We start from the raw sequence: 25178 nt of genomic DNA on the forward strand, positions 1-25178 counted from the left end.
TTTAATTTATCTATAATCGGGTCCCAAAGCTTTGTAGTTCATTGCCCAACATCTAAAGGTCATCACAAATATTTACATGGATGAGAACCTTTATTGAAATCAAAAATTGCATAGATTTGCTCTTCAATGATAGGCTGCGTATTAAAGAAGAAGATATTCTATTTATCTTTATTGATTTCTTGACCCGAAGCTAGAGAGTATTGTGTTAGAATGTTACACAGAGCGGTGGCCTCCTCAATTGTACTTTGACCATAAAGCATAGTATCATCTACAAAATGCTGGTGTGTAGTCAGATCAAGAGTACTAGTGATATGAATGCCCTTAACAAACCCTAAGGATCTAGCCTTGGAGATAGATCTCCATAGAGCATTTGCCATTAAGATAAAGAGGACAGGGGAGATTGGATCTCCTTGTCTTTATCCTCTTGAGATATTAAAAAAACCTGCCAGAGCACTATTGACTAAGATAGAGTTTCAGAGTTGAGATACATTCAAAGATCAGATTAATCCATTGCTTCAAAAATCCATAGGCTTCTAGACATTTGCATAAATATCTCCAATCTACCCTATCATACACTTTCTTAATGTCTAATTTCATGAGCATGCTTGGTGTCTTTTTGTTTTGGACTGAATGTATAGCCTCGAGAGCTATGATAATCCCATTATATATAGAACGCCTTGGGACAAAGCCTGTCTGTTCCTCAGTAATAAGGTTTGGTAGGATCAATTGAAGTCTAATGGCTAGGATCTTAGTAAAAAGCTTATACAAGGTATTGCAAAGAGCCCTAGATCTAAAGTCATTGAAGGCTGCTGGTTTATATATTTTAGGAATTAAAGCAATAAAGTATTATTAACTTCCTTCAAAAGTTTACCCTAATTCCTAGCACCTTCTAGGGCTCTGGTCATGTCATCTCCTATGAAATCCCAACATTTTTGAAAGGAGATAGCATGAAAACCATCTGGGCCCGTGGATTAGTCTGGATTCATTTGGAACAGAGCTGCCTCAACCTCCTGCTTGGAATTCTTTTGCATAAGTAACTTATTTTGATTAGGGGAGATAAGTTCGGCGATATTTACTAGGACATCTTGCTGAGCCTTGAGGTTAGAACTCACCGAGTTATTGTAAATAAAAGTAACAAGAATCGGAATCGGATCGGAATCGGATCGGAATCGGCAAGGCCGAATCGAATCGTGAATCGGCAATGAATCGGCGATGAATCGGCAAATTTGAAAAAACCCTTTAAATTTAAAGATTTTAACAATTTAAAAATTATTTTATGCACCCTTTATTGAATATAACTTAAACACACTATAACATCATCAAATAGAAGTTAAAACTTAACATACATAAACATGGAACATAAAATCCATCACATATGTAACTATGTTATCTAAAATGTAAATTGTAGGCTAGCTGAAGTAAATAGAAATCAAATGATCACAATGATTTAAATCATAGAACGTATGTAAGATGATCCATAAGACATCAAATCATAAATGTATGTAAGAATCTAAGATGAAGATCCATGAAAGTTTGAAACATATGTCTATCAATGATTCAGTATCAATATCTGTAAACAAAATATAAAAACAAGGCTCCAGCTCAAGCCTCAGACTCATAATCATCATCATCATCCTCAACATCATCCTGAAGCTCGGCTGCAGCCTCAGCCTCAGCCTCTGAGTATCCAGTCTACCTAGTAGCAAGGCGTCTAATGTAGGTCCTAGAGGACTGCCGAGCCATATTTCCCGCATGTAAGATGGGCTCATGAACGTCGCTAGGGCCTGTGCCTGTGCGTGCACGTGTGCGTCTACCAATGCCTGAAGAACGTGCTCTAGCTGCCTCAGCCTCTATATCCACCTAGTCAACCCACACACGGTCTTCCTCAGTGAAGACTGGATCCACAACCTTTGTGAGCCACTTTGATTCTGGATCAATCTCCTCTAGAATGATCGGAGAGGAGTCAGTGCCCAAAATCTGTCTGATCCTAAGACGGAGGTTGTAATGAACAAAGACAATATCATTCAACTTCTGCACTGTCAACCTGTTTCTCCTCTTCGAATGGATGTGCTCGAACATGGACCAACTGCGCTCACATCCAGAAGCGCTGCTTGGCTGACTTAGAATACGAATGGCAATTTTTTGAAGTTTTGGGGTTGTGGCCCCAAACATTTGCCACCATCTATCTGCAATAAGGGAAAAATTGAAAATAAAAACAATTAGTCTCATTTACAAATTACAAGTTAACTCTAAAATTACATAATCAACTTTAAGATTAGAATCTAGATTCATGAACATTGAATATATTATTTAATTTTTACCTGGCTGTAGTGTTGTCTGAGCATTTATGGCCATCCTGCTAGAGAAAAGTGGCCCCTCTTTATTGTTGAATTGGTCTAGCTCAACAATCGCAGCAGCGCTATCTTCATCGCTACTCAACCTCTGAATCACTGTGTATAAGCCAGTGAGAACCTCCGCATCCGCCTTGAACTCAGGACGGAAACGATATGCCGGATTCAGAAAGTAAGCTGCTGCATGGATGGGTCGATGGAGCTGATTCTGCCATCTCCTATCGATGATGTCCCAAATAGGGCCATACCTCTCCTGCACTCCTGCATATTGGGCTCTGATGGCCTCCTTGGCCCTATCCATGCCCTCATAAATGTAGCCCATAGAGGGCTTCTCCCCATCAGCAGTTCGTAGCAAAGCTACAAGGGGCTCAGTGACCTACATATAAAGTAAAACAAAAAACTTGAGTCAAAACTTAAATATAAAATAATATAACTTAAAGTAAAAGTAAAATATTAAATGTTAAATTGCAATAAATTTACCTGCAGGATTTCTCTAGCGGGTTTCCAAAAACCATCCTCATCAAATATGCAATCCGCCACATCTATCCCTACAGTGGTCATAGCATAGGAAGAGGAAATCCACTCCCGCCCAACAAACATGCTCCTCAATTCATCCCTTGATGTCAACAAGGACTGCAAGGTGATGAAATTCGAGGCAAACCTCGTGATACCTGGGCGAGCTAACTCTTTGCCTTCTGTGTACTTCCTCATTTTGCTAAGGACAAATGAATGATTATAAATGAATTTGCATATGTTTTTTGCCCTTTCCACACATGACTTGACAAACTCAAGTTTGCCAATTTCCTCCAACATGAGGTCAATGCAATGTGCCGCACAAGGGGACCAAAATATGGTGGAGTGCCTCTCCATCAAAAGTTTACCTACAACAATTTTAAGTCAATTAGAAATTCAAATAAATTTATTTTCAAAACTTGAAAAGTTAAAAGTTTACCTACAGCAACATAACTTGCTGCATTATCCGTCACCACCTGGATCACATTTTGTTCTCCCACCTCTGCTATGACTTCCTCAATAGCCTCACATAAGTATGTGGCATTTTTTACATGTGCGGAAGCATCAATGGATTTGATGAACATGGTATATCCTACAAGTAACAAAACAACGAATTAGAATATTAAAATTAAATGGATCATCAACAAATTAGCATTCAACAAATCAAAATTTACAATTATGTATGTAGGAAAGTAGAATGATCAATTACCTCCACAGGATACAAGAAAATTGAGGAGTGTTCTATTCCTCCTATCTGTCCAACCATCAGTCATGATGGTGCAACCCTTTGCAATCCACTCCTTTCGGTTCTCCTCGAGCTCAGCCCTCATGTCCTCTACCATCTCATCCAAGAGGTATCCGCTCAACTCAGCCTCAGTTGGGGCTTTAAACCCCGGACCACAAATAGGAACCGCGTCTATCATGTTCTGCCAATAAGGAGCCCTGTCACAAATAAAAATTTAGATGTCAAAGACTCAAATTATAAAACAAGTAAATATAATTAAAGTTTTACTTTTACTTTTAATTTTAACTTTAAAGAAAACAACGAAAAAAGAATCAATTACCTGGCTGCAATAAATGGAATGTTGCAAAAGTACCAAAATTTGCATATCTCCTTTCTGGCAGCATCATGAATTTCCTTGTTCAAACCCATGCCCTCAAGTGTGGGTTGGGAACCAGGAGTAGTGCGGGGCACAAAGTAACTATCCATTCTGCTTTTTCGCACTCTAGGCTGCAATAGGTTGGTGTGGGACTCTATCTCAGTATGTGACCGACTAGCACTAGCACGAGCAGAAGAACTAGGATAAAAAGGAGGCCTAGAAGAACCCTCTCCAACACAACCTACAGATGCAGAAGCTGATGCAGATGCAGATGTGGATGCGGCTGCAGATGCGGATGCGGGAACATGGGAGCCAATACCCCTTAACCCTTCAAGTTGCATTTTCCTATTGGCTTTGTCTTTTTCAATTTTTTCTAATGCCATTAAGCAAGTGCGTTTTGCCTCAGGAGTTTGGTGAGTGCAAATTGTAACATCGTGTCCAGGTATAGCAGCAATGTGGTATTTCAATCTATAAATACCCCTAGAAGTTATTTTTTCTTTACAAAAAATACATTTTGTTTGATATTTGGTTCTTCCAGGAAACTCTTCGTTATATTTCCAACATTCATCTTTTTACCCATTGCGAATTTGCAAAAAATGAAAGCAAAGGCTGCTGCAATAAAAATTTATATGTAAAATATCAAAGTTTGAAGCTAATAAAAGCTACAAAACAACAAACCCTATTTTGCAACTTAGTAAAAATAAAGAACATTCAAGATCTAAACTAAAAATCTTGAAAACTATAAAAATTTAACAAAAAATGCATAATACACTAACATGCAAAAAAAAAAAGAGCACTTACCTCTTGCAAATGAGTTGAGGAGTGTTGAGATTGGCTCCCTAATGCTCCCAATGCAATTGATGGCCTCCCCAAATGGATTGCTGATCTCTTTTGTGCTCTTTCTTCTTGCCGGTTAGAAACCTATGGCTTTTCTTTTCTCTTCTTCTCTCTCACTTTTCCTCTCTTCTACTCATGTTAAATAAATAGAAGGCCCTTTAGGGTTATAACAAAGAGAAATGGTAAAAAACAAAGTAAAAAAACCAAGCAATTTTTTAAAATTTTACAACTCTATACTTTATTGGCCGCGGGCGATTCCTGCCGATTTTTCCAGGCGATTCATGCGATTTTTTGCCTGAATCGCCTGAATCGCCGATTCAGGCGATTCACTTGAAGAAATCGGCAATGGCGATTTCCGACTCCAAAAAAATCGCCATTGCTGAATCTAATCGCCGAATCGCCGATTCAGGCGATTTTATGGCGATTCTCGTTACTCTGTTGTAAATATCTAAGAAGTAAGATATGGCCTCTAAATCAATTTCTTATGGGGATTCTTTTAGAATACCATCTTCTCCTCTAATGGAAGTTCGAATAATAAAAAATTAAACTATTACTTTATAATAATTGTTTTTAAAAAATAATAATATTTAATTATAATAATTTTAAATTTATGATATATTATTATATATAAATTTTCTTATGTAAGTTTAATTCATTGACAAACTTTTCTCCAAATTTTTTGCCCATGCCAAACTTCATCCGAGTTTTATTTTTGCCGAGCTCAAACTCAAGTTCAAACCATGTGACTTAGCTTATATGTACATATAGTGAAATATATACCATATACAACCAAGCCTAGCTGTACCAAACCATGCTTAAAAAACAATTGGTGAACAGACGAGTCCGAATCTGTGATGTCCCCAGAGAGTGGGCCCCTAACGGAAGGTGACGTAGGTCTGTCCGTGCGGTTTGTCGCTACCACGTGTTCGGGGTCCTCGCCAGCGAGGCTATCCTGGGGTTGCCCCCTTAACGCGGGGAGGTGCCGTTTACTAATAGTCCGGGCTTTTGGTACAACGGTTACTAACTCTGTTATGACCCTCTCTATAAAGGCCACAGAAACCCTCAAACTGAACTTAGGAATTTTGTCAAACACTTGGCGTGTAACAGTAACAATATTCAGAATATGGTAATTTCAGATTTGATACTTTCAGAATATAATCACAGAATTACAATATATATAAAGCCATTGAACTATATTTCAATTACAATGCAATAAATTCTGAAATTATTTTATTACCAATTCTGGACTGATTATTACAATGACTGTATGACAGCAAATTTAACCAAAAATTGACATATATTTCAGAATGCAAGAACCTGGTTTGAAGAACTATGGAAGAACACCACGTTTTGCTGCAGATTGTTGATGAAGACCTCCAACCGCACCCCCAAACTGTCCTTAATTTGCTGCTGCTGCCCAAACTAGCAGGGCCGTACCAGGCCGTACCTGTACGGCTGCTGAAATAAAATAATATTAGGGTTTTGGGACCCCCAAATGCAAGGAAAATGGGCGCCTAGGGTTAGGTAGTAACCCTGTAAAACCATAAAAAATAACTCCAAGGGGTTGAGGAGATATGAGCAATTATGTGGTTCCGAACCCTGCTTTGCCAATTCTGAAAATGCACTTATTCTGTCTTCAAACTCTTGTCAAATGCTTCTCCAATGATAGGGCAAATCTGAAATCCTTATTCCAACCAAAACAAAACCCTAACAACGAATTCTCAATAAGCTCCAATGAGATGGCTGAATACCAACTCCAATTATGCAACAATTCAGGTGATATTTCACACCCTCAAAGTCGCCAATCCAAGGGAGTGATTCGTTCCCAAAGATCGAATAATTTGCAGATCCAAAGTCCACAAATGTCTTCACAATGAAGAAGTAGAAGAGTTCTCCAATCCAAGCATGTCCAAATGAGAGGCCCGACCCTCTATTTATTCACTTTTCTAAGAAGTTGCTAGAACTTCTAGAAACATCCTTTATAATTTCTCATTATAATGCACTTTTTATAATAAAGTAATTTTATAAAATAAAAAGTGCAACTCAAATTAAAATTATAACATGTGGGCCCCAATATCACATAATGATAAAATATAACCTCTTAACACTTCTTCAAGAGCAAGATATGACTATCTGATCCGCAGAATTGACTCTCTTTCCACACCATTTGCCTACGAGAGTCTGGAATAGGCAAATCCATGATCAATGCCATGTCGAACTAAAGAGGGGACATTACAGTCCGCCCCTCCTGAAATTGCTTGGCCTCAAGCAATCTCAACGCCGGGTGCTGCAAAATAGCCTCCCCCTCCCAAGTAGCATCCTCAACAGGTAAATCTTTCCACTTAACCAAGTATTCTCTGATCACCCTTCTACGAAGCTGCTTTTCTCTGCTCTCCAGGATGGATTCTGGTACTAAAATCAATTTTCCCTCATCGTCTAAAAGAGGTAATACTGCAGAAGGCACCACATTCTGACCCAACGCCTTCTTGAGGCGTGACACATGAAACACATTGTGCACTCTGCTGTCTGCGGGAAGCTCCAACTCATAAGCCACTTCACCAACTCGCCTGATAATCCTGAATGGTCCATAATAGCGTGGCTTAAGTTTCTCTGCTCCACTCTTCTTAAGAGTAGATTGCCTGTATGGCTGCAACATGAGGTAAACCATATCATCTACCTCAAAACTACGCTCAGTTCTCTTCTGGTCTGCATACTGCTTCTGCTGGTTCTGAGCTCTTGCAATATTGTCTTTGAGGGTAGCAACTATATCCTTACTCTCCTGTAATAATTCACCTGCACTGGGTACCCGGCTGTCGCTCAACAATAAATCCAGGAAACTAGGTGCTTCATAACCGTAAAGTGCCATGAAGGGTGTCATCTGTATAGTCATATGATATGTAGTATTGTAACAATACTCGCAGAGATATATCCATCTGACCCAAGCTCGCTGCTGAGCTGCCACATAATTCCTTAAATACCCTTCCACCCATTTGTTCACAATTTCTGTCTGACCATCGGTTTGTGGGTGATAGCTAGTGCTGGGTGTAAGCTCCGTGCCACATAATCGGAATACCTCCTGCCAAAAGTGACTCATGAAACGGCTATCCCTATCACTCACAATGTTCTGAGGCAAGCCGTGCAATCTGAAAACCTCCCGAAAGAAAACCTCTGCCACCTGAGCTGCTGAATGTGTAGTGGTGATAGGAAAGAAATGAGCATATTTTGTTAATCTATCTACCACCACATAAATACAATCTCGTCCTTGTACCTTGGGCAAACCTATGATAAAGTCCATGGAGATGCATTCCCACTTCCTGTCGGGAATCGGAAGTGGCTGTAGGAGCCCTGCCGGATAGCTGTGTTCTTGTTTGTTTTGCTGGCAAACAAGACACTCTCGAACATACTGCAAAACATCAGCTTTCAGCCCTTTCCAAGTGAACCGCTCTCGAACTGACTTGTAAGTCTTGAAGTACCCGGGATGGCCTGCTGTCGGTGAGTCGTGAAGTGCTCTCATAATCAGTTGCTTAACCTTTGATCCTGGGACCAGGTAAATCCTGTTCTTGTAAATGATCAAATCATCCACAAGTGTGTATCTGGTATCAATCACTGTTCCCTCTACTATATCGGAGGCCCATGTATCCCTGGCATACTCTGCTATAATCAAGTGTCGCCAATCCTCTGATATCTGAACCATAAGAGTGAGGTGTGGCCTTCGAGATAGAGCATCTGCAACAACATTCTGAGTTCCCTTGACATATGAGATGTCAAAATCATATGCCTGCAACTTACCCACTTTTGTTGGCGATCATTCAGGTCCTGCTGTCCCAAGAAATGCCTCAGACTGTTATGATCAGTTTTAATACAAAACTTGCTACCCACAAGATATTGTCTGAATTTGGCCAAAGCATGCATGATGGCCAACATCTCCTTATCATATATACTGAATGAACGCTCAGGGCCTCTGAGCTTCCTGCTCTCATAAGCTATGGGGTGCTTATTCTGCATAAGTACAGCACCTACTCCCTCTCTAGATGCATCACATTGAAGCTCAAATGGCTTCGTGAAATCAGGTAATGCTAGAACTGGGCACGTAGTCATTATCTCCTTAAATCTCATAAAACAGTCCTGTGCCTTCTGAGTCCACACAAATTCCCCTTTTTTCAGTAAATCTGTCATGGGAGCTGCATGTCGTGAGTAGCCACTGACAAACCTGCGATAAAAACCACATAAACCAAGGAACCCCCTCAACTGTGTAAGGTTCTCTGGTGGAGGCCAATCAACAATAGCGCGAATCTTTTCAGGATCCATCCGCACTCCCTCTGCACTAATGATGTGTCCTAAATATAACAGCTCGGTCATCCCTAAGTCACATTTGGACTCCTTTGCATACAAGGACTCCTTCTGTAGAATGCTCAACACCGTCTCCAAATGCTCTAGATGCTCCTGCCATGATCGGCTATAGATCAAAATGTCATCAAAAAACACCAGCATGAATTTCCTCAACTGATGGTGGAAAACTCTGTTCATAGTGGACTGGAAAGTGGCAGGTGCATTGGTCAGGCCGAAAGGCATGACTACAAACTCAAAGTGCCCACAATGACATTTGAAAGCAGTTTTCTCAATATCCTGTTCACGGACTCTGATCTGGTGATATCCTGATCTCAAATCAATTTTCGTGAAATAACAGGCCCCATGCAATTCATCTATCAACTCTTCAATGCGAGGAATAGGATACCTGTTCTTAATGGTTCTCTTATTTAATGCCCTGTAATCAATACACATCCGAAGCGTTCCATCCTTCTTTTTTACCAAAACAACAGAAGATGCAAAAGGTGACTTACTAGGTCGGATGTGCCCCATAGCTAGCAACTCCTCAATGGTCCTTTCGATCTCATCCTTGAGTCGCTTTGGATGTCGATATGGTGTGATCATGATAGGTTTAGCACCTTCCTCCAGTTCAATAATATGCTCAATACCTCTGTCCGGTGGCCTGCCTGGTGGAATCTCACTGAATACCTTTTCGTACTTAATCCTCAACTTCTGAATATCAGGATGATATTCCACCTTATGTTGCTCCTCCTGTGTAGGTATCAAATTACAAACTGCTGCCCACTCTATATCATTATGCCTAGTTAATCTCTCCAGCCGCCTAAATGAGATAGTCCTGATGTCTCCATTACGGATAGCCTTTAGCACATGAATCCTACCATTTATTTCGAATTGTATCTCCATATCCTCTAATCTCAGGGTAACCACCTTCAATGAATGTAGCCATTGCATCCCAAGTACTATGTCCATGTCACCCATGTTGACCACATGATAATCCGCCTTAAACTCATAGTTGTTCAAGCGCAAAGGTAAGTCTCGTACCATCCTGTCACAACGAAGAGTGTATCCATCAGCTACCTTGACTCTTAGTCCTTCGAACTCCTCAGTAATGAGTCCACGCTTCTCTACAAATCGTGCATCAATGAAATTATGCGTGGCACCTGTGTCCAACAATGTAATAACCTTCTGTCCAGCCAAGACTCCCCGAAGTCTGAAAGATCCCTCTCTCTGGATACTAGACAGTCGTGCTTCCTGTAAATGTAGCTCTGTTTCCTGCCTTTGCCCTGCACTGTCTATCTCCTGCTCTCCCTCTGCTTCATCAGGATCCTCATCATGATGTTCTGAACCATCTGAATTTGAGCCTTCGTAATAAGCCCACATTGCCCGGTTGGCCTTCCCTTTTGGCCTCATAGGACAGTCATGGCCGTACTCATACGGGCCTTTGCAATAGAAGCATAGCTTCTTCCTACGCAAGTCATTAAGTGTCTCCTTGTCCAGCCTCTTACTTTCTTCCTTAGGTAGCTGTACCTCTCTATGAAAGGGTTTCCTGTCCCTATCTTTTCCTGAAGGGAAACTCTTTGCCTGACTCTTTGCCTGAAATTTATTTTTAGAAGCTGAAGAGGAATCCATGTCACGAGCTTTCTTAATGGCTTCCTGCAAAGTGGGAGGGTTGAGAGCTTTAATCCACCCTCTCAACGGATCAACTAACCCATCCATAAATAAAACCAATAGCCTTTGTTCAGATACATCTGTTACTAACACTGCAAGTTTCTGAAACTCTGAAATGTATGTTTCCAATGAGCCCCACTGTTTAAGCTGGGCTAATTCCTTGAAATGGAGTTCTGGATCTTTCTTATCAAAACGTTCAATCAGTCTCTCCGTAAACTCCACATATGAGGTAATGTGTGCATGACCCATAGTGATCATACCATGATGCCACCATTCGTGTGCTAACCCATCCAGGTGAATTGCTGCATACTTAATAGCTTCTTCCTCAGACATAGGATTCAATTGAAAGTATGTGTCAAGCTTTTGAACCCAAGCTCTTGCTGTAGACTTCCCCGAGCCATCATAATATGGTAACTGTAGTTTTCCTACTTTCTTTCGTAGCTCATAGTTCTGAGTCCCGTCTTGTCCACGGGGCATATGCTTCATCCGCACATCCATATACTCTCTAAAGGTGATTGCAGCTGTAAAATCTGGTCCTCCTGCTTCCCAATCTCTCCTCAGCTGATCCTGTATGTCAGTGATCTGGGGTTCTGGTACCGGCTGCTCTGGAGCTCTAGGAAGGAACGTAGGAATCATAGGCCTCGAACTTACTGTCCGAGCTTGCTGGGGGGCATGACCGAAATTGTTCCCAATTTGTTCGCCTCCATTATGTCTCTCATCCTGATTATTCCCATTCTGATTGTGACCATTCTGATTATTTCCTCCACCTATGTTAGCGTTCAACCCCATTTGTCGAGCCATCATCTGCATCATGAGCTCCATTCTCTGATTCTGTTCTTGTGCTCTTTGTTCGGCTAATCACTATCCCTGTGCCAGGGTGTCTAATAACTGTAAAAATCTTTCCTCTTGCGGATCTGGACCGGCATTCCCGCCTCTATCCATATTGTAGTCGTAGTCTTGATCAAAAAATACCTCCCCTGTGTCTGTATGACTGGATTCTATGTCCACCTGGATAGATGAGCTAGACTGTTCGCTCTGCAGGTCAGAAATCCTATAAGGCCTTTGTCGCATGCTCTGATTTTAGTGTTTTGACATTTCGTCAAACACTTTCCCTCCTATCCAGCTGTTCCAAATTCCCTATAAGACCTCCACAGGATGGCAGGACTTATAGCTCTGATACCACTGTTATGACCCTCTCTATAAAGGCCACAGAAACCCTCAAACTGAACTTAGGAATTTTGTCAAACACTTGGCGTGTAACAGTAACAATATTCAGAATATGGTAATTTCAGATTTGATACTTTCAGAATATAATCACAGAATTACAATATATATAAAGCCATTGAACTATATTTCAATTACAATGCAATAAATTCTGAAATTATTTTATTACCAATTCTGGACTGATTATTACAATGACTGTATGACAGCAAATTTACCCAAAAATTGACATATATTTCAGAATGCAAGAACTTGGTTTGAAGAACTATGGAAGAACACCACGTTTTGCTGCAGATTGTTGATGAAGACCTCCAACCGCACCCCCAAACTGTCCTTAATTTGTTGCTGCTGCCCAAACTAGTAGGGCCGTACCAGGCCGTACCTATACGGCTGCTGAAATAAAATAATATTAGGGTTTTGGGACCCCCAAATGCAAGGAAAATGGGCGCCTAGGGTTAGGTAGTAACCCTGTAAAACCATAAAAAATAACTCCAAGGGGTTGAGGAGATATGAGCAATTATGTGGTTCCGAACCCTGCTTTGCCAATTCTGAAAATGCACTTATTCTGTCTTCAAACTCTTGTCAAATGCTTCTCCAATGATAGGGCAAATCTGAAATCCTTATTCCAACCAAAACAAAACCCTAACAACGAATTCTCAATAAGCTCCAATGAGATGGCTGAATACCAACTCCAATTATGCAACAATTCAGGTGATATTTCACACCCTCAAAGTCGCCAATCCAAGGGAGTGATTCGTTCCCAAAGATCGAATAATTTGCAGATCCAAAGTCCACAAATGTCTTCACAATGAAGAAGTAGAAGAGTTCTCCAATCCAAGCATGTCCAAATGAGAGGCCCAGCCCTCTATTTATTCACTTTTCTAAGAAGTTGCTAGAACTTCTAGAAACATCCTTTATAATTTCTCATTATAATGCACTTTTTATAATAAAGTAATTTTATAAAATAAAAAGTGCAACTCAAATTAAAATTATAACATGTGGGCCCCAATATCACATAATGATAAAATATAACCTCTTAACACTTCTTCAAGAGCAAGATATGACTATCTGATCCGCAGAATTGACTCTCTTTCCACACCATTTGCCTACGAGAGTCTGGAATAGGCAAATCCATGATCAATGCCATGTCGAACTAAAGAGGGGACATTACAGTCCGCCCCTCCTGATTAGTAACCGTTGTACCAAAAGCCCGGACTATTAGTAAACGGCACCTCCCCGCGTTAAGGGGGCAACCCCAGGATAGCCTCGCTGGCGAGGACCCCGGACACGTGGTAGCGACAAACCGCACGGACAGACCTACGTCACCTTCCGTTAGGGGCCCACTCTGGGGACATCACAGAATCTGATGGCTGACAATTGGTGAACATAACCTTAATCCCTACAGTCTCATCTGCCACACTGATTGCTAGTGAGCTGTGCCGGATTCACTTATGTAGTTCAGTATGCAGCTTTCATTATCATCATCCCAATTCCCTAGTGATAGGTCTAGGAGTTGTATCTGAAACATTGGAGCTTAATAATAACATGCAGTTGATCCCAGAAGATGATAAGATCTCAGGCAACATACTTACTCATTCAGTATTACACTGCTTGAAATTGTTTGGCCACTTGCAGATTAGTGCACATAATTTAAAAAAAAAAAAAAAAGAATAACAAAGAACAAGAGGACAATATCATAGACAGGTATGACTGTTACTTAAAGAGTATGCCACAATAATAGGATGCAAAAGGGGAGCGAGTGTTCTTAGTTACAGACTTGATTGTAAATTCCATAAAGCTTGCACAAGCATTCTGTGTCATACAATGAATGTTAAGTCACACTTAAAGCTGACAGGTTCGGTGTTTACTGGTATTCTATAGCATACCTTTAGGTTTGAGTAGAAGTGATCTAACTTGGGCGTCCTATGTAGCGGTCTAGATCAACTTACTAATGGCATTTTTTATTTTGTTGGGGTGTATCCCTTATAACAACTCTTTTGATGTTGCATCTTGCTATCTGTAAAGGGAAAGGGAAAGATAATCTATATATCACTTTTCTATTGTTCTGATCAGAATCCAAAGTATACATTCATTTTTAAACTCTTTTATGTTTCTGTTGTTTAGATTTGAGATGCCTTAGGTACTACTTTCACTATAGCTGAACCCAATGATCCGTTTGGTCATTATTATTATTTGTTCCTTTCTTTCCATGCTATGTTTTTGTTTTCTGACAAAATATGAGTGCTTATTCAGACAAGTGTGAGAAATAATGATTTTTAAAATCACTTGGCAGAGCCTGGAAGTGAGTTCTTGGAAAACCTTGTGCCTGTAGTATGGTTTGGCTCCTCATAGCAATTAAAATCCCACTAAATTCAAAATTGCATTCCATACTTTACTGTTCCAATCATAGTTACCTAGTGAAGGGATATATTAATGACCTCAGGCACAGGGATAGCATTGCGGATAAGGGTATGGCTTTATATATATTTAAAATCCCACTAAATTCAAAATTGCATTCCATACTTTACTGTTCCAATCATAGTTACCTGGTGAAGGGATATATTAATGAGCTCAGGCACAGGGACAGCATTGCAGATAAGGGTATGGCTTTATATATATATATATATATATATATATATATATATATATATATATATATATATATATATATATAGTACTAAAGATGTGGGGTGTGGGTCTGAGTGTGTAACTTATCCTCTATTATGGGTCTTACTTATCCTAGTACTGTGATTTCATGGGTATTGCTCGTCAAAGTACATACTATGTCAGGTTTTGTTTTATTTGAACATTTTAGGAATAAACTCTCTACAGTCTCAGGTCTATTTTAGTTCCCAAAGAATCATCTATGTTTCAATACAACATACACCCTTAAAAGTTCTCTCTTTATTTTGAGTCATTTTTCATATTAGTCCCAGATGGCAGATGCAAATAAAACTAAGATAAATAGGCTTATCACACATTTTTGTAGATGTTTTAGAATCATTGACCCATGATAAATGTTTTAACTTGAGTTGTATACCATAGCTAAAGGGGTATTTTCAATTTTCACTTTCAACTTTTAGTGTTACTGATCATTTACATTCATTTACCATCTTCTTGACACAATCTGTGACAAATTTTCCCCTTATCTGTATCGGTAACGGATTTTTCTAACTTGTTTCTTTCCTTCAAAATAAAAAATATAGAAATAGAATTAATGAGAACTTTTATTGCATGCAAAAAGTAGATCATACAAGCAATAAATACTTGCAAGGATTATTAAAGCACAGATTAATCCAAATTTGTTCTTGGCTTTTGTTTTTGGTTCAATTAATTTATTGTATTGTGTGTACACTTTCATGCTAAATTTTGTCCTATGGCAGCTTGTATCCTGTTCAAAGTGCCGTTACCAATATGAGCTTATGTCTGGTGACATTGTTAGTCTACAGTCAGAATCAATCAGGTAAACCTCATTCTGTACTTTTTGTACTTATGTTATTGAAATACTTCCATTTACTTCAATGTGATATACATACATTTGAAAATTTTATTCATTCCACAGCATTTATTTTTTATGTAGGTCACACATTCACACTCACAGAGATGTGCAAAAGATAAAAGTCTCCCCGTTGTGGGGGAGTTTCATACAGTAAATCGACAACATATTTGGCATAGTCTATTCTATTGTATGATTATCAATATGATTTTTTGGTAGGTGGGTATGTCTAAGTTTCTGACTAATCTTTAGAGGCTAATGCCATAGCATGCATTTATAAGCCACATATATGGAGCAATAAATGAATTAGAGCAATACACATATTCATAATTATCTTTTAATGCTATAACATACATGCCTAAAGTGATCATCTCCCATAGGCCCAAGAGCAGATGACCATTCATCTTGGAACCATTCCTCTTGGTCTTGTGGCCTTCCGTCATTCATCCTTCATGAGGTGGTATACCTAGTGAGGAAGCTTGTGATAGGCAGATGGCAGGACTAGGGGGGTGTTGTGTAAATCAGTCCGGTTACCAATCAAAACTTTAATCCAACTCACTGTATTCTATGATTTACCAGCAGTAACTAACTTGAAAGGAATAATGACACATGAATCAGTAATGACAAAAAAAATCCAGATTTATGTGGAAAACCCAAGGATGGGAAAAACCATGGTGGAATTTTAACTCTCCGCCATCCATCCTTTGTGAGGTGGTGTACCTATTAAGGAAGTTTGTGTTGGACACATGGCAGAACTGAGGGGAGTGAGTGGGGTTGGGAATCAGTCCGATCACCAATTGAAACTTTAAAATACAAATTTCTGTATTCTATGATTTACCAGCAGTAACTAACTTGAAAGAAATAATGAACCTGAATGAGTAAGAACAAAAAATACCAGATTTACGTGGTAAACTCAGGGATGGGAAAAACCATGGTGAAATTTGAACTTTCTGTCATCCATCCTTCATGAGGTGGTGTACTTATTGAGGAAGCTTGTGTTGGATACATGGCAGGACTGAGGGGGGTGGGCGGGGTTGTGAATCAGCCCAGTCACCAATTAAAACTTTCAAACCAAATTTCTGTATTCTATGATTTTACCAGCAGTAACTAACTTGAAAGAAATAATGGACATGAATGAGTAATGACAAGAAACACTAGATTTACGTGGAAAACCTGGGGATGGGAAAAATCATGGTGAAAAATTAACTCGCTAGATGAATAGTTTGAATTGCAATGATCAGCTAAATAGTACCTGATGAAATTGAACTATGGCTCATTGCCCTAGGGTAAAAATACTAACAAGTTGTATGGAAACTCACTGCCATAGGACAAGATACAAAAAGCTGCCCGCAGACTCACTGTCATCTGGCAATCACAATAATATCTGAGTAGAATCTCCTGATCATGAATTGGATCGAGTGACAAAGCTCATGGCATCGAACACTGTCACAGTACGCTGTTTCTGATGATATTTTATTGAAACTCTACTCTTTGCTCAACTGATTTTGCTTACACACTTTTCTTTGCTTTCACCACATCCACACACACAATTTTCTGCCTTGGGTGAATTATTTAAATATAGGATGGATCATTAAAAGCTTTACTTCAAGTTGGCCTAAACAATGATAAAATAATTTTACACAACATAGGCTTTCTGGACGTAAAATACATGAGGTGATCCACTCGACAAAAGAGAGGGGACCCAAATACACTTATCATAACCCTTTAAAAGAGGTCCAATGGTCCGCACAACAACCAAAGCCATAACTGAAACGTAAAATGTAAATAGGTTATTAAGGCTTATAGAGAAGTTGACCAAGTGAGCATCTTTCGAAGCAATCGTGAATCATGTGGATCTCCATGTACGAAGGAGACACTCAAATAGGTACCCAAACATAACTGTGTACACCTGGACCAAAGAATGATTTCAGATGAGGAAATACATCTGGATATATTGAACTATAGCAAGATTGAAATAAATTGTAAATAGAAGTTATGTTCGATCAACAAGTATCACTGCAAACCATGTCTAGTAAACATTATGAATACCCCACACACAATGAGCCAATCTGTCAAAGCTCACTGCATTTGACATAGGTCGTTACACAACCAATGCCAGATCTTCAAACAAAGCTTTAGCAAATATTGATTAACAGCTGAATATGAACAAAATCCAGATTAGATAATCATTTCAAATCTTCTTCATCAATCAATATCTCAGTCTACTGCGATCACTGCAGTTAGTGAATGAAGTCACACAAAAGAATGAATAACATCTCAATCTCAAGCAACAGCAGACTAACTATCATCTTCCAGACTGAACCACATTACACAAGAAATGTTATTATCCTGAGAAATGCAATGAACTAAGCACTATTCAGTCATATCAGCAGCATCCAAAACACAGTAGAGGTGAATACCTTCTGGACAACTTTCTGACTTGAGGGCAACTGAACTGACTGATCTGATCATTGCTGTCATTTGGAAACATATTCCAATTTGTGGATGAATAACTTCCTAAGAACAACTGAACTGAATCATCATTGTCTAATCATCACTGTCCACCAGATGAGCGTCTTCTGACTTGTGGACGAACAACTTCCCAACATGAGAGCAACTGAACTGATTCAATATTGTCATCTGGGTCATTAATCATAAGCAGGAACTTCTGGAGCACATGTATATCATGCTGAACCAAACTGAACATCTCTAGATACAGTCATCAACATAATAGTAGTCCCACATCATTCTTCAATAAGTCAATATCTTCTGGACAACAGTCGTCAACACAGTAGTAGTCCAAAATGCAGCAGAGGTGAATACCTTCTGGACAACTTTCTGACTTGAGGGCAACTGAGCTGAGTGATCTGATCATCGCTGTCATTTGGAAACATATTCCAATTTGTGAATGAATAACTTCCTAAGAACAACTGAACTGAATCATCATTGTCTAATCATCACTGTCCACCAGATGAGTGTCTTCTGACTTGTGGACAAACAACTTCCCAACATGAGAGCAACTGAACTGAATCAATACTGTCATCCAGGCCAATAATCATAAGCAGGAACTTCTGGAGCACATGTATATCATGCTGAACCAAACTAAACATCTCTAGATACAGTCATCAACATAGTAGTAGTCCCACATCATTCTTCAATAAGTTTGACATCAACAACAACCAAAGTCATATGTGCAACAACTTGTGTCCGTTTCTCCTTCGTATTTCCTTTCTCATCTTGCCATGATTATGTAACACGCTATAGCATAGTTGGAAAACTCGGACTTGGCAACAACTCGCCAAGCCCCCCAAAAGTTTGGCATTGTTTGATAAATTCGGGGTTAATAGTTTAAGGTACCGGGTTAAACCATTTTCCCTCCATACCACTTAGTACAATTTTTGTTTGCAACATTGCTCACCGTACGACCTCCAAGATAAGCCATACTACCCTCCTACCAACCGTATGACCCTCCCTATTTCCATCATACGGCCTCCATATAGTCATCGTACGGTCTTCATTATTGTTGCAACTGTACCTCCATACCACGCTGCCATAACCCCACCGTACAGCCAGCTTGGCCCACCGTACGACCATTTTCATCACCGTCCTACCACCAACCGTATGCCATTCCACCTTCTGCTGTTATACGACCTTCACCTTGTACTGTACAAACTCATCCGTACTACCCTGCAACATCTCTCCCTTCCACTATATGACCCACTTTTAGCATGGCCCCCCTCCATCGTACGGACCCCATTCTGAAGCACACAGACTGCTTTTCATATCTAACCATTCGCTCATCATGTTTAAACACTGCAGTACTAGCACAAAATGTTACAGTGATATTAGAGCTTCGATCCTCCCAGCCTGTGGACTGTGAATGAGAATTTATAGCCAGAAGAGAAGAACCCATTCTGTTGATATAATGGCTGCCGAATCGAAACTTGTAGCTGCTGAACTTGTGGCACTACTGAGAGAACTTGCGAGAAATTAGGCACAGATCAATGATACTCAGCGACTCATGGAAGAGACTCTCAAGAAGTTGGTAGATAATAAAATATCCGAAGAACAAAATGGTCACAACACGGACTTGGTGTCGGGTAAAGCAAACCCTTATCTAGCATGCTCTTGACCTTCCATGCCGTCTTTTCCCCCATGGACGTAGGCACCACCTGGAGGGAAGCAACTGACCTTTCAAGAAATGCAAGAACAACTGAGAGAACACTGGAAAAATGCGAATTTGGAGGAAGATATATCCTACAAAGATCATGCAGATTTGAGAATGAGATATTCAGGAGGCGGAAACAAGGGATAGTTTAATGTTGATCTCAGGAGGAAGTTGAGTAAAGTAAATCTATCACCATTTGACGGATCTGGAACCATATCTGCGCAAGTGTGGGTAATGAAGGCAAATACTTCCAACTTAATCCCATGCTAGAAGAAGCAATTAAATTTGCTGCCTTACACTTGGAGGGAGTTGTGCATGAATGGTGGCATCATGACATCATCACATTGGGGCATGATCAAATAAATACCTTTGCGGAATTCACTGAAAGATTGATAGGTCGATTTGATGGTAAAGATCCAGAACTCAATTTCAAAGATTTGGCACAATTGAGGCAAACTGGATCGGTTGACCAGTAAATTGCAAAATTTTAGAAACTCCCTGTTTTGGTCATAGACATTTCTGAAAGAAGATGGATAGTGCTCTTCATGGATGGATTGATAGAACCATTGAAGGGTTGGGTAAAAGGGTTCAATCCTGCCACCCTGTCAGAGGCCATTAAGAAGGCAAGGAGTATGGCATCATCAACAACATCATCCTCAAGAAGTTACTCACATTCCAATCCATCGGTGTTTCCAAGGGACAAAGATAACAAACCTCCACCGAGAAAGCTGTTGTTGGACAAAGCTACTAGACAAGAGCTCCAAATGAAGAAACTATGCTTCAACTGCAAAGGACCATGGGAATCTGGGCACAGATTGCTCAGGAAAGGAAAAATTCAGTACACTGAGGTCATGTCCGATGATGAGAACGAATAGGAAGAAATACCCTCCAATGATAGCCAATACCATGACAACACCAACATGGTTAGTTTGGACTATACAGAATGAATTGTAGGATTGGTACGACAAGGCAGAACTATCGCCCTAGCCAATAGCCCAACGTGCACGGTTTTACATGTACGAGGAACCCTTCAAGGACAAAGGGTTTTGGTGATGCTCGATAGCAGAGCCACTCTGAACTTCATAAACTCATCCTTGGTGAGGCGAAGAGGTCTACCTACGAAAATGCATGTAGGATTCCAAGTCAAGGTTGCCGGAGGGACTCTTGTACCCTACACACACCTTGTTCCTCAGCTAAGTATCACAATGGCAAATCACACAATGACTGAGGATTTCTTCATAGTGGACCTTGATGACATAGAGGTTATTCTAGGCATACAGTGGATGGAGACACTTGATGAATACACTTAGAGCTTCAAACGGATGGACTTCACTTTTGTTATAGATGGAAAGAAGGTTGTTCTCTGCGGAATGACAAGTGAGGGTCTGAAGGAAGTTTCTGCACATTGGATGGAGGCAATTTTTCAGCGTGATGACGTTGCTTGGGTTGCACATTGTTTTGTTTCGGCAGAATCTATAAAAGGGCAACAAACACCTCCCTTGGATAATGATCTCCAGAATATTTTAAGTGATCATGATAAAGTTTTTATAGACATTCCTCCTAGCATACCACCTTATTGAGGGTTTCAACACACTATTGAGTAGGAAGTAGGAGCCAAGCCGATCATAACCACACCCTACTGCCATCCCAAGAAATTCAAAGATGAGATAGAAAGGATGATTCAGGAACTGCTGAGAAAGGATGGATCCGTCCCAGTTCTAGACCTTTTGCGTCATCAATGGTATTGGTCAAAAAGGACGAGATGATGCGCATGTGTGTGGATTGTCATGCGTTGAACAAAAAATAAATAAAAATAAATATCCCATTCCAAGGATAGATGAGTTCTTGGATGAATTACATGGCACAATCTATTTTAAAAAAATAGATCTCCGTTCCGGATACCACTAGATCCGCACGAGGGAAGAAGACATAAAAAAGACGGCCTTTCGTTGTCACTACAGGCATTGTGAGTTCCTAGTCATGCCATTCAGATTAACAAATGCACTTGCTAAATTCCAATCATGCATGAATCGCATCTTCAACAAACAATTGTGTAAGTACTTACTGGTATTTTTTGATGATATTATTATTTATAGCACGACATGGGAAGGGCACCTGAAGCATCTGGATGAAGTCCTAAGGATTATGAAGGATCAGTCTTTGTTTGCCAAGCAATCCAAGTGTGAATAGAAATATTGTACCTGGGACATGATGTCAGTAAATATGGCGTTCAAGTTCATCAGGAGAAGACTTAGGCTATCTTTGATTAGCCTCCCCCAAAATCACTCATGGAGTTGTGAGGATTTTTTGGACTGTGCAGTTATTACCAGAGGTTTGTAAAAGGGTTCTCTCAACTTAGCGCACCATTAATAGATCTGACAAGAAAGGGGTCCTAGTGGAATGACAAGGTACAACTCACTTTTGATAAGCTGAAGGAAGCAATGAGCACTTGTCCCATGCTTGCTTTACTTGATTTCACTCGACCATTCATTATGGAGTGTGATGCATCCAGATAAGGCATTGGCACAGTACTAATGCAAGATAGACACCCCATAGCCTATGAGAGTATGAAGCTTATGCAAACAGAATGCTTATATTCCATCTACGACAAAGAGATGTTGTCCATCGTACATGCACTAACCAAGTTCCGACAGTATCTGGTGGGTGCCAAGTTTATCATTTGTATGGATCAAAATAGTTTGAGATATTTTTGGAGCAATGTGACTTGAACGAGAGGCAACAAAAATGGGCAAGCAAGGTTCCGGCTTTTGATTTTGACATTGAATATGCGAAACGAAAGAACAATGTGGTTGCAGATGCTTTGTCCAAGAAACCCACCATTTGCTTACTAACCCAGATTTTAGCTGACTAGAAAGCACATTTGTTGGTAGAATATTCTAAAAACACATTTTCTTGTGAGCTAATGGATTGCAATACCCGGGATGATTAGTAGAAAGTAGTGGACGATGTCATTTACTATAAGAATCAGATATTTTTAGTGCCGGAATCCAAATTGAAGCAAAAAATCTTGAAGGAGGTACACGATTCACCCTTGGTTGGACACTCGGGCTTCCTCAAAACTTATAGACGTCTTAAGGAGACGTTTTCATGGAAAGGTCTTAAAGGAGATGTATTGCAGTATGTAAGAGAGTGTGCGATCTGCCAGCAAAACAAATCCAAACATACTCTACCTGTCGGGTTATTGCAGCCTTTGCCAGTTCCAGAATAGAAGTGGGAAAGTATCTCGATGGATTTCATAACGGGACTTCCCAAGTTGAACGGAAAGGATTGTATCTTTGTAGTGGTTGACAGACTGACAAAGTACTCACATTTCTTTGCCATCTCCTCATATTTTCAAGCCGCACAAGTTGACGATCTATTTTTTAGAGAAGTTTTTCGTCTGCACGGTTTAACTCGAAACATTGTCAGTGATTGGGATGGACGATTCATCAGTATCTTCTAGTAAAAATTGTTTCGGTTGGCAGGGACAAAATTGTCACCAAGTACAAGTTACCACCTTTAGACAGATGGACAAATAGAGATTGTGAATAAGTGGCTCGAAGGGTTACCTTCGGAACTACGTTTTGGCACAACAATGGGTGTGGGTCAAATGGATACACCTAGGGGAATATTGCTAGAATACCACATACCACATGTCCATCAGGATGACACCATTCAAAGCTCTATACGAGTACAAACCCCTCTCCTTCATCAACATAGTTCTGGGAGACAGTCGCACACCAAGGGCAAGGTGATGGCTTCAGGAAGGACAGAACATTCTAAGATACCTGAAAGAAAATGTACAATGGGCACAAAAGCAACAAAAGATGCACACCGATAAACACCAAATAGAGAGGAGTTTCGAAGTAGAAGACTTGGTCTACCTCAAGCTTCGGCCATACCGATAATCCTCATTGAAAGAAAAGGGAAAAGAAAAATTGAAGCCACGATTTTATGGCCTTTATCGTGTAGTTCGCTGCATCGGTGAAGTCACCTACGAGTTGGAACTTCCGGAGGGGAGCCATATTCATAACATTTTTCATGTTTCCTGCTTGAAGAAAGCTGTGGGATAGAGCATCACAGTAGCTACAAACTTACCACTGCTTGATGAAGGAGGAGCTCATGTTGGAACCAATCGAGATTATTGAAGTACGTGAGAAGACCCTACGGAACCGAACAGTGAAGGAATATTTGGTACGTTGGAAGCACTTGCCGTTGGACAGTGCAACTTGGGAAGACGAGTATATTCTATAGCATCCGACATTGCGTTTGCTTGAGGACAAGCAAAATTTGGGACGGGAAGACTGTAATATCCCCGTCATAAAATAGTTTATTAATCAAATCTTTGTTAATGGGCCGATTGATTTAAAATATCTCGAACCCATTTTAGTCTTGTTTCCGTAGGTAAATGTTGTTGTTGGCTATCTTTGTACACCCTCAGAAAGTGTCTCGACAGGTATTTAAGAATGACTTGTAGGTAGTCATAGGTAAGCAATTCTGATTATTTCTTTGTACTGTGAATTCCTATAGGAGTTCTAGATTTTTTTGCCATTTTAAAAGTGAAAAATCTTCCCTATTTGGCTCGCGTAGTTTTGGTGGGACGCAACCCTCACCCTATTCCATTGTTGCATGTAATACTTCGCTCGGATTTGGCAAATCGGAGAACCATCTATTGGTAGATTTTAATTGAAGGTAATTCATGTTCAAACCTCCATTCTTTTTTGGCATTGTTTTATAAATTCAGGGTTAATAGTTTAAGGTACCAGGCTAAACCATTTTCCCTCCGTACCACTTAGTACAATTTTTGTTTACAACATTGCTCACCGTACGGCCTCCAAGATAAGCCATACTACTGTCCTACCAACCGCACGACCCTCCCACACAACTGTACGACGCTTCCTATTTCCACCGTATGACCTCCATATAGTCATCGTACAGTCTTTGTTATTGTTGCAACCGTACCTCCATACCACGCTGCCATAACCCCACCGTATGGCGAGCTTGGCCCAGCGTACAACCATTCTCATCACTGTCTTACCACCACCGTACGTCATCCCACCTCCTGTAGTCGTACGACCTTCACCTTGTATCGTACAGACTCATCCATACTACCCTGCAACACCTCTCCCCTCTCCACCGTATGACCTACTTTCAGCATAACCCCCCTCCATCGTGCGGACCCCATTTTGAAGCACATAGACTGCCATTTGTATCTAACCATTCGCTCATCGTGTTTAAACACTACACTGCTAGCACAAAATGTTACATAATAGTAAATAGTTTGTATCAAACTAGAAGCAGTTACATCATTACAATCACATCTTCCTCTTCCTAGCTCTACTAGCATATTGTAATTCTCTATTTTACATAATTTTAAAAAAAAGAAATTTAAAAAAAAATTCTAAAAAGGCACGTCTTGCTTTAGTTTTTGCTTGTCAGAAACTCAAGCGTTATCTCCTTAATGCAAAAGTCAATGTCTTTGTTAAAACATTTCT

General features: G+C 40.0%; 2 protein-coding genes across 2 annotated transcripts in view; one reads left to right on the top strand and one right to left on the bottom strand.

The window, feature by feature from the left end:
- Positions 1-25178, top strand: part of LOC149541485 (Pentatricopeptide repeat (PPR) superfamily protein) — a 131467-nt gene that overhangs the window by 46752 nt on the left and 59537 nt on the right. The window contains exon 4 of the mRNA XM_089796738.1: positions 15403-15482. Within this exon, the coding sequence (XP_089652864.1) occupies positions 15403-15482 (80 nt within the window). The remainder of the gene's footprint in view (positions 1-15402; positions 15483-25178) is intronic.
- LOC149541486 (uncharacterized) lies at positions 1861-3787 on the bottom strand. The gene is made up of 5 exons (XM_089796496.1): positions 3574-3787; positions 3304-3456; positions 2832-3232; positions 2322-2727; positions 1861-2186 (listed from the first exon to the last, which is right to left on the bottom strand). Exons 1-5 carry the CDS (start codon positions 3785-3787, stop codon positions 1861-1863), a joined length of 1500 nt encoding a protein of 499 aa, XP_089652622.1.

The sequence above is a fragment of the Cupressus sempervirens genome, chromosome 8 (genome assembly GCF_028749045.1).
Source record: "Cupressus sempervirens isolate cs-2001-9-10 chromosome 8, ASM2874904v1, whole genome shotgun sequence".
NCBI lineage: Eukaryota > Viridiplantae > Streptophyta > Pinopsida > Cupressales > Cupressaceae > Cupressus > Cupressus sempervirens.